Raw genomic sequence first — 9,863 nt, forward strand, 5'->3', positions numbered from 1 at the left:
ACTCCAGGGATGCAGGGGCAGCCCCAGCTGCTCTGGGCACCCTGTGCCAGGGCCTGCCCACCCTCACAGGCAGGAGTTTCTTCCCAGGATCCCCTCCCAAGTCCATTTCTCCAGGTGTAAACAACATTTTGTCTGCAAAGAGAATACGGATCTGTAAAGTTACACCATAAAATTATGGGGTCTTTGGGTGTTTTGGGTTGGGAAAGTCCATCCAGTCCCACCCCTGCTGTGGGCAGGGACCTTCCACTATCCCAGCTCGTTCCAAGCCCCATCCAGCCTGGCCTTGGACACTTCCAAGGATGAGGATCCCACCAGTTCCCCACAACTCCCCAATGACTGGGGCGGGAGGAGCCTCATTCCCTGTCCCCAGGTGCCCCCAGCGTGTCACCCTGTCACCCGTGGCTGTGCCCCAGGAGCTCCGGGCGTGTCCCTGACTTTTTCCCTGTGTTTCCCCTTCCAGACCCACCTGCCCAACATCAAAGTCCACGCCTACTTCGCCCCGGTGACCCCCCCGCCCTCGGTGGGCGGCAGCCGACAGCGCTTCTGCAGATGCTGCATCATCCTATGACACTGGAAGCTGCTCCCGGCCAGCGGGGCTGGAACCACGCCCGTGCCATCCCGGGGGACACCAGCGATCCCAGTGTCATCTGCCAGGGCCAGCGAGCGGGGCCGGGGTGCCCTGTAGCCACCCACACCCCCCCTGTGATCCCACCCGGCCCGGCGGGGTGAGCCACCCGCCACGGGAGCTGCGCCACGTTTCCCTGGCTGGATCGGCCTGATCCTGAACCATTCCTGCTGGGAATAACCCGGGGAAAACCCCGTGGGAAGGAGGGGAGGGAGCCCAGCCTGCAGGGACTGATGCTGCTGGTGAGGTTGGAAAAGGAGCCGAGGTCCTTGGGAGTGGGGAGAGGAGAGGAACACGCTTTAACCCCGCAGTTGTGCGGGGGGAAAAACAACCCCAACAAACCTGGAAACCCCAACAAGGTCTGTGTCCCTTTGTCAGGGAGGGAGTGAAACAGCAGCTGCTGAGCCAGGATCTACCTGGGATCCAGGATTTATCAGGGATCCAGGGTTTACCTGGGATCCAGGGTTTACCTGGGATCCAGGGTTTACCTGGGATCCAGGATTTATCAGGGATCCAGGGTTTACCTGGGATCCAGGGTTTACCTGGGATCCAGGGTTTACCTGGGATCCAGGATTTATCAGGGATCCAGGGTTTACCTGGGATCCAGGGTTTACCTGGGATCCAGGATTTATCTGGGATCCAGGATTTATCTGGGATCCAGGGTTTACCTGGGATCCAGGGTTTACCTGAGATCCAGGATTTATCTGGGATCCAGGATTTATCTGGGATCAAGGGTTTATCTGGGATCCAGGAGTTACTTGGGGTCCAGGATCTACCTGGGGTCCAGGATCTACCTGGGATCCAGGGTTTATCTGGGATCCAGGATATATCAGGGATCCAGGATTTATCTGGGATCCAGGATATCCCTGGGATCCAGGATTTCGCAGTGGTCCAGGATTTACCTGTGATCCAGGGTTTATCTGGGATCCAGGATTTCCCTGGGATCCAGGATTTCCCTGGGATCCAGGATTTCCCAGTGATCCAGGATTTCCCAGTGGTACAGGATTCCCCTGTGCTTCCCTGCTCCCACCCTGACGGTGCTCACATGAGGAAGGCTCTTCTTTCCCATGTGACATCCAGCTCAGAGGCTTCCCAGATTCTTCCCAAATTGTGTGATAGACCCTTGGAGTTTCTAATGCCACATATTTTACCCTCCCCAAATCCTGGTTGGTTTTTTTTTAATTTCTTCTTCTTTTTTTCTCCCTTTAAATTTTTTTTTCCAAATTTCTGATTCAGTCATTTCTTGAGATTTTCCAGCCCAAAGCAAAGAATCCATAAGGAATTCTTTTCCCAGGAGAAGCCTGAGCCTGTGATGAGCTGTCAGGAAGATTTTAGGTGAGCTGCACCCCAGGCTGGGCTCTCCTGGGCTTCCTCACCTGTGTGATCAGGGATTGGGTGTCCAAATTTATCCCAAATCCAGGTTTTATCCCAACGACAAGGATACAATTCTCCATACAGGGAACAATATATACACAAATATATAATTCTCAGTACAGGGAGAAAGTTCTAATCCGTGTTCCAGCCACTGTGAGCTCCCTCCTCCTGTACTTCCCCTCCATCCTTTCCCTGAGGAAAAGCAGAGTAGAGGTTCTTGCTTGCCCTGGTGAAGAATTGAGGATTCCCTGGGGGAGCAGGGCTGGGATCCCCCCGAGCTCCCCACCCTGCACAGGTAAGTGTGGAAGGAGCCCCGGGATGGGCTTTGGACGTGCCAGGCCCAGGGAGAGGGGTCGCTGCCTGCTGTTTTTGGGGTGTTTCAGGCAGAAATGGCTGCAGGGGAGCCCGGGCTGACCGAATTGCAGGTGTGGAACTGCTGGGCAGATCCCAAGGGTTTGAGGGGGCAGGGTTGGTCAGCCTGGGGCGGGCCCGTGTCCGTCTCTCCCGCTGGCCGTGCCCACCGACGCTTCCCCCGGGCTCCGAGGATGCTCCTGCTGGGGAAGGAGCAGCTGCAGCAGCAGGAACGGCTGCTCCAGGGGCTGGGAGGGAGCTTTCCCACCAGGAATTCCAAGGAGGATGCGCCGTTCTCCCCCGGAGCTGCACCCCCTCATCTCCCACAGCCCCCCGGTCTGCGCTCGCGCTCTGCCCGGAGCGACTCCGGCCTGCTGGGGTTAAAAGGATACTGTCAATGCCCTCCTGTAGATGGCTTTTAATCCCTTATATTTATTCAAATCCTCTTTAGCGCTGTGGATTCTCCCCCTCTCCTCAGGCGCCTTCATTTCCAGAACTTTCTCCGGGTTTCGGGGTGGCAGAAGATGGTGGTGACGGACGGGACGGGTCACCCGGCAATCACAGGATTTGCACAACTCTGGGAAAAATCAAACAAAACCAACTTTTGTTTAGTTCCTGCCGTGGCAGAGGAGAGCGAAGAGCGGGATTTGGGAGCCAGGGCGTTGTTGGCTGACTGATCCCTTTGTAACAGAGCAGAGTTTTCCAGGGAAAACTCCGGAACACAGAACCCAAAGCAATTTATTTTCTGTTTGCAGACCAGGGTGACAGCATTAAGGTAGCTCAAACTTCTTGACAGTGTCCTTTTAAGTCAATTATCCGTCTTCAAATGGACTCTTCCTGATGTTTATATTTATAAATACCAATAAACACCATTTTCCAAGCTGTGTCTCGCTGGGGGAATCGCTGGGTTGAGGAAAATCCACCTCCTGCGTGGGGCAGCTCCCGAGGGGGGGTCTCGGGGTGCTCCGAGCGTTTCCCTGGAGTCAGGGAATGGTTTGGGGTGGAAGGACCTCCAAGCTCCTCCAGGGACCCCTTGCACGGCCCGGGATGCTCGGAGCCCCTTCCAGCCTGGGGCCCTTCGCGGGTGGGAGCCGCTGGGAATCGCTCCGTGCTGGGGTGTTCGAGGTGTCCCCGGGGGCTCTGGGACAGGATGAGGATCCCACCCCATTTCCGAGCTCCCTGCCTCTGCCAAATCCGCTCCTAAGGCAGCTCCTCGCATTTCATTTCATTCCCTTTCCTTGGAATCCTCCGTGGTTGTGTCCCCCAGCCCTGGGGCAGCGGCTGGGCCGTCCCCACCTCCCTGCAGGATTTCCTGGAGCCTGGATTTGCCTTCCAGCAGCTTCTGGAGCCCCGAGGGGACCGAGGGACCCCTCCAGGGAAACAGCCTGGGGCAGAAAATCCCCCAGCGAGGCTGAGCAGATCCAGTGCAACCAAAGGAGGATTTTCTGGGCTCTGGAGACGCTGCAGCGCCTTTTATCCCGATCCTGTGGCAGGGTGAGGATGGGAAAGGTGGAAAGTGCTGTCACAGGGGTTTCAAACCAACAATTCCTGTTTCCTGCACATCTCTGTAACTCCCTTTGTATTTCTGTTTGGTTTTCTCTCTGTTGTTCATGGCTGGCTGCTGCTGCCGTGGGTTTGGGGGGGGTTTTTGGCAGGATAGGGGTGGATTGGGATCAGTGTGACACGGTTCTTGGCCACAGTGTCCTGCCAAATGAGGTTTAAAACATTTTGGCATCTTCTGGTGAAGGGTTGTGTGCTTGAGGGGCCTGGGGTTGTTTTGGGGGGGTTTATTTCGTTTTGCTTTATTTTCTGGCATCCAGGTCAAGGTTTCTCCTCTCCCTCTGTGCCAAAGCCTGGCAGAGGCTCCTGTGCTGCAGCTTGGGGTTAAAATGATGGAGAAAATCAAGGAGAAGCCGCTTTTCCTCCTCAATTCCCAGCTCGGTCCGTGCCTTCCCAGCCCTCTGTCCTCCCCTGGCCCCTCCAGGACCCATCCCGGGAGCAGCAGAGTCCCATCAGCTCCGTGTCCCTGGGGAGGAGACGGGGACAAGGGCCCTGGGCTCTGGCTGACCTCACGGGCAAGTTCGGGGTTGATTTTTTAAGGGCTGGGAACGTCCCCCTGTGCCCGCAGCGCACACCCGGGGCTCTCTGTGCCTCATCCTCTGTCCCCGGAGCTGCAGCTGGGCCCGGCCGGGGGTCCCGGGGGCTGCGAGCCCCCTCCTCTGTGCAAACCCCATTCCCGAGCCGGGGGCTCTCGGGGGTCTCCGGGGGGCTGGACCTTGTCGTGCCCTCCCTGGCTCTGCGGGACACGGAGGGCTGGGAAATGTTTAAACCGCGCGGACCCTGCGGGTGTAACAACGCCATCGAGTCCCGTGAATGTGTCAATTCCCGTGGGAAAGGTGGCCCTGGCCCGGTGACACCGCGGGACATCGCTGGGGGTGGGGGCGGAGGGGAAAGGGCCAAGCTCTGGATCCCCACGGGTGTTTTTGGGAGGGTCGGGGATGTTCCCTTGTCCCCTCCAGGGCTCCGTGTCCTCCCCGTGTCCCCGTGGCTGTGGTGGCAGCTCCGGGGCTGTCGCAGCTCCTCACCCGCGTCCTCCGGCTCCTCCCGGTCCTTCCTCCCCCTTGTTTATCCCAAACCCGTCCTTTGCCCCAGGAATTCCCTCCCAAGGACGTCCCCGGTCCCGCTCCGCCGGCGGTGCCGGGCTCAGGGGAGGATTCGCTGTTAAAAATGATCCATTCCCGACTGGGACGGGACCTGCCCTGCCCTGGTGTCCCCTGCCCTGCCCAGGGACTGTCCCCGCTCCCCAAATCCACCCTGGGGACCCCAAAGCCCAGCGGGCGCCGCAGGGACGAGGCTCGGGGCCGCTCCCCCATCCTTTAATGACCAAAGGGGGCACGGAGAGGGACGCGGCGGCTGCGGGGACAGGACGGCTCCGGCCCCCGGGCCCCGCTCAGGGACATGGGGACAGCTCCGGTGAACCTCGGTCCCCGCTCGGCTCCGGCTGCCGCGATGTCCCTTGGCCGGGCCACGCAGCTCCGGGGCCGGCTCCTACCGCAGCAGCAGCTGGAAGCCGTCGGGGCCGGGGGCTGCGGGGGACGCGGCTCAGCCGGGGCCACCGATCGCCCCCTGCCCGGCCCCGCTCGCCCGCGGCCACCGCGCTACCTTTGCCGATCGCCACCACGAAACTCGTCTCGTCCTGGAGGTTCCTGATCATCTGCGGGGCACAGGGGGGAGCTCGGGGGGGGCTCGGGGGGAGCCGGGCCCGCTCCTGCTCCGGCGCTGGGACCCCCGAGGGGCCGGGACGGCTGCGGGGTCTGTGCGGCCCCTCCCCGGCTGTCCCCCCCTGTCCTCACCGCGTCGCTGACGAGGACGTGGATGCCGGCGGGTCCCTGCCGGGAGAGGCGCAGGATCTGCCCCGGGGGGAGCCCCAGCAGCTCCGCCAACTTCCCGGTGAGCTCGGCCACCGTCAGCTGCTCCAGGTGCAGCTCCTGGTACAGCCCTGGAGAGGGATGGGATCCATGGGATCCGTGGGATGAGGGCTGGGAGTGTCCATCCTCCATCGCTCCGCACACCTGAACCCCCTCCCCGCACACCTGAACCCCTCCCTGCACACCTGAACCCCCTCCCTGCACACCTGAACCCCCTCCCTGCACACCTGAACCCCCTCCCTGCACACCTGAACCCCTCCCTGCACACCTGAACCCCCTCCCTGGATACCTGAACCCCCTCCCCGCACACCTGAACCCCCTCCCTGCACACCTGAACCCCCTCCCGCACACCTCAATCCCTCCCTGGATACCTGAACCCCCTCCCGCACACCTGAACCCCTCCCCGCACACCTGAGCCCCCTCCCTGCACACCTGAACCCCTCCCCGCACACCTGAATCCCTCCCTGGATACCTGAACCCCTTCCCTGCACACCTGAACCCCCTACCGCACACCTGAACCCCCTCCCCGCACACCTGAACCCCCTCCCTGGATACCTGAACCCCCTCCCCGCACACCTGAACCCCCTCCCGCACACCTGAGCCCTTCCACACCTGATCCCGCATCCTCCGCACCCTCGGCCCCGCCGGGCTCCCGCGCCACGTACAGGGTCAGCCGGGGCCGCGGGCACCTGAGGGGGCAGAGAAGGGTCTGGCGGGGGCGCAGGACGCGGCCGGGCCCCACGGAACCTCCCGGGGGTCCCCAAAAAGGGGCGGCGGGAGCCCCACCTGCCCGCCAGGGCGTGGCAGAGGCGGATCCCGTCGGGGGCTCCGCAGATCTGGATCAGGTCCCTGCGGGAGAGCTTCAGCAGATCGGCGCCTGCGGACAGCGAGGCTCAGGGGGCGGCACGGGGGGGGTCTGGCGCTGCCCCCCAGCCCGGCCCGGGCTCTCACCGGTGAAGTTGGCGAAGACGCGGGCGCAGGCGGAGAAGCGGCGCCGGAGCAGCCACTGCTGCGTCTCCAGGGGGGATGCGCAGGGGCTCAGCGCCTGTGGGGGCTCAGCGGGGGCTCAGAGGGGCCCGACCCGAGCGGGCACATCCTCAGCCCCTCCTGGGGGGCCGGGGGAGGCTCTGGGGCTGCACCGGCGGCTCCCTCACCTCGCCAGGGCTCTCGGCGGGACCCTCGGCAGCGCCGGCGGGTGACACGCACACCCTGCGGGGGTGGCCGGGATAAGCGGGGGACCCCGGCAGCGGGGAAAGGGGGGGGTCCAGGGGTCCCCGCTCACCTCTCGGGGCTCAGCAGCTTGAAGGGGTGCGGGGACGGCAGCCCCGGGGTGCCCGGGGGGCTGCGGGGGGCACCCAGAGCGTCCGGCCACGGGGGGCACTGAGGAGGGAGGGGGGTGATGGCTGCAGGGTCCCGGGGGTGTCCCCGCCCATGGGGGGGCCGGGGCCGGGCCCCACCTCGGCCAGCACGGTGCTCTCGTAGGCCGGCTGGAATTTCTCCCGCTCCGCCGCCGGCTGCTTCTCCACCTTCTCCCGGTCCGTCTTCTGCTTCCTGTCGGCCCCCTTGGGCTGTGCCGGGGGGTGAGGGCGGCCCCGGGACCCCCCGGGACCCCCGGGGCACCCGGAGCCCGCCGAGCCCCCACCCCCCCTGCGCTGCACCACGCTCAGCGCTGGATCCCGGGAGTGGGGGGCACTGGGGACACTGGGAGGGAGCACTGGGAGGGAGCACTGGGAGGGAGCACTGGGGGCACTGGGAGCACTGGGGGCACTGGGAGCACTGGGGGCACTGGGAGCACTGGGAGGGAGCACTGGAGGCACTGGGGACACTGGGGGCACTGGGAGGGAGCACTGGGAGGGAGCACTGGGGGCACTGGGAGCACTGGGAGGGAGCACTGGGAGGGAGCACTGGGAGGGAGCACTGGGAGGGAGCACTGGAGGCACTGGGGGCACTGGAGGCACTGGGGGCACTGGGAGGGAGCACTGGGAGGGGGCACTGGGAGGGAGCACTGGGAGGGAGCACTGGGAGGGAGCACTGGAGGCACTGGGGACACTGGGGGCACTGGGAGGGAGCACTGGGAGGGAGCACTGGTTCCGCCCCGATACCTTGAACACCTTGACCAGGCAGCTGGCGGAGTGCAGGTGCTCAGGGGGGTCCCCCTTGCCCCCCGCCCCGAAGGTGTCGATCTGGATGCGGAAGGGGACCCCCTTCTCCCCCCCGTTCTTGCGCAGCGTGAACTCGGTGCTGATGCAGTGAACCTGGGACGGGGGGACAGGGGGGTCGGGACCGGGCGCCGTGACCCCCCCAGAACCCCCCGAGCCCCCCAAAGCCCCGGCCGGGCCTGGCTCCCACCTGCACGAACACGGATGTGCGTCTGGAGGGGTCCCAGAGGAATTCCACCGTGTTGAGCAGCGTGGGGTGGATTTGGGGTTCCAGGATCCCCACGGAGAGCGGGATATCTGCGGGAGGGGGGTCAGCGCCGCCCCCGCAGCCCCCCCCGGGCCCCCCCGGGCCCAGCACCCACCGATGTCGAGGATCCGATCGCCCGGGCGGCTCCAGCGCCAGCCCTCGAGCTGCTGCTGCTCCGAGTACTGGAGCCGGCGGTCATGGAAAACCACCCGGACCACGCTCTGGACAGGGTCAGGCACGGCCGGAGCCACGGCCACGGCCACGGGCTGAGCCCACGGCCCCGCGGGACAGCGGCCAGGAGCGCGGCTGGGCTGGGGTTGGACTGGGGCAGAACTGGGGCAGAACTGGGATTGGACTGGGGTACAACTGGGATTGGACTGGGGCAGAACTGGGGCAGAACTGGGATTGGACTGGGGCAGAACTGGGATTGGACTAGGGCAGAACTGGGGCAGAACTGGGATTGGACTGGGGCAGAACTGGGATTGGACTGGGGCAGAACTGGGGCAGAACTGGGATTGGACTGGGGCAGAACTGGGATTGGACTAGGGCAGAACTGGGGCAGAACTGGGATTGGACTGGGGCAGAACTGGGATTGGACTGGGGCAGAACTGGGATTGGACTGGGGCAGAACTGGGATGAGACTGGGGCAGAACTGGGGCAGAACTGGGATTGGACTGGGGCAGAACTGGGATTGGACTGTGGTAGAACTGGGTCTATGAGGCTGAAATGCGCCTGGGGCTGCACTGGGGCAAAATTGAGGCTGAGATGGGGCTGGACTGGGGTGGAACTGGGGCTATGAGGCTGAAACGAGACTGAACTGGGGCTCAGATGAGGCCGGACCGGGCCTGAAGCGGGACCTCAGCCCGGAGCTTTGCCCCGAGGCTCCCCCTCACCCCGGGGGTCCCCACCCCGCTCACCTTCACCATCCTGCGGCTCTCGGCGGGGTCCCCCCGGGGCGTTCCCATCATGCGGATCTCGTAGGACTGTCCTGGGGGAGGGGGCCCGCAGCAGGAGCTGAGCGCTCAGCGAGGGGGTCCCTCCTCCCCGGGTCCCCCAGACTCACCCTGGTTGAGATAGGTGAGGGTCTCCTGGTGGTGCCGCACGGCCGGGGAGGTGGGGGCGCTCAGGATGTACTGGAACTCCGGGATCGGCGGCTGAGACGTGGAGATGCCGTTGGGCTCCTCCTGCTTCAGGTAGGGCAGGACTGGGGGGTCCCTGCGGGAAAACCCCCCCCGAAAAGGGTGGGCGCTCGGGCGTGCCTCAGTTTCCCCAAAGGCAGCGGGTGTGGGGGGTACCTGAGCACCCCGGAGCTGGGCAGGGGGAACATGTCCCCGGGGCTGGACCAGTAGTGGTCGGGCTGGCCGTGCCAGAAGAGCATGGTGGGGGGGGGCAGGGGGGACACCCCGCGAGCAGAGGGTGACAGCGGACAGGGACAGGTGGGCGGCCCCACCCCCGTTTTATCGGCACCGCGGGGGTGACGTGAGCGGGGCCGGGCCCAGTTTGGCCCAGTTGGGACCAGTTTGGGCTGTTGACAGTAAATACTGGCGAGGGAGGGGCACCGTTTGTTGCCCATACAATGGGGGGACACCAGAGGGCTCCCCCCGTCCCTCTGTCCCCCCCTTGTGCGTCCCCCACTTCAACCCCTTCAATTTCTGCCAGGTTTGGCTCTTTTTGGGCAG

At 64.2% G+C, this 9,863-nt stretch overlaps 2 protein-coding genes across 5 annotated transcripts in view; one reads left to right on the top strand and one right to left on the bottom strand.

Moving 5' to 3' along the window:
* Positions 1-3,230, top strand: part of FBXL20 (F-box and leucine rich repeat protein 20) — a 40,637-nt gene extending 37,407 nt beyond the window's left edge. For all 3 annotated transcript variants that reach the window (XM_086864759.1, XM_086864757.1, XM_086864760.1), the window contains exons 15-16: positions 461-1,107; positions 1,323-3,230. In XM_086864759.1, coding sequence (XP_086720885.1) covers positions 461-568 — 108 coding nt within the window. In that variant the 3' untranslated portion in view covers positions 569-1,107; positions 1,323-3,230. The remainder of the gene's footprint in view (positions 1-460; positions 1,108-1,322) is intronic.
* Positions 3,231-5,226: 1,996 nt separating this feature from the next.
* LOC111940012 (transcription factor CP2-like protein 1) lies at positions 5,227-9,563 on the bottom strand. Of its 2 annotated transcripts, XM_086864418.1 has the most exons (15): positions 9,480-9,563; positions 9,248-9,399; positions 9,102-9,172; positions 8,300-8,405; positions 8,128-8,234; positions 7,881-8,033; positions 7,236-7,346; positions 7,061-7,158; positions 6,933-6,987; positions 6,730-6,823; positions 6,565-6,655; positions 6,391-6,467; positions 5,704-5,849; positions 5,513-5,564; positions 5,251-5,436 (listed from the first exon to the last, which is right to left on the bottom strand). In XM_086864418.1, the coding sequence occupies exons 1-15, from the start codon at positions 9,560-9,562 to the stop codon at positions 5,399-5,401; spliced, it is 1,434 nt and encodes a 477-aa protein (XP_086720544.1). In that variant the 5' UTR covers position 9,563; the 3' UTR covers positions 5,251-5,398. The 2 variants fall into 2 exon arrangements, with proteins under 2 accessions (XP_086720543.1, XP_086720544.1); XM_086864417.1 differs by having other exon boundaries at positions 5,227-5,436; positions 6,391-6,655.
* Positions 9,564-9,863: the final 300 nt, after the last annotated feature.

The sequence above is a fragment of the Cyanistes caeruleus genome, chromosome 27 (genome assembly GCF_971803275.1).
Source record: "Cyanistes caeruleus chromosome 27, bCyaCae1.hap1.1, whole genome shotgun sequence".
Taxonomy (NCBI): domain Eukaryota; kingdom Metazoa; phylum Chordata; class Aves; order Passeriformes; family Paridae; genus Cyanistes; species Cyanistes caeruleus.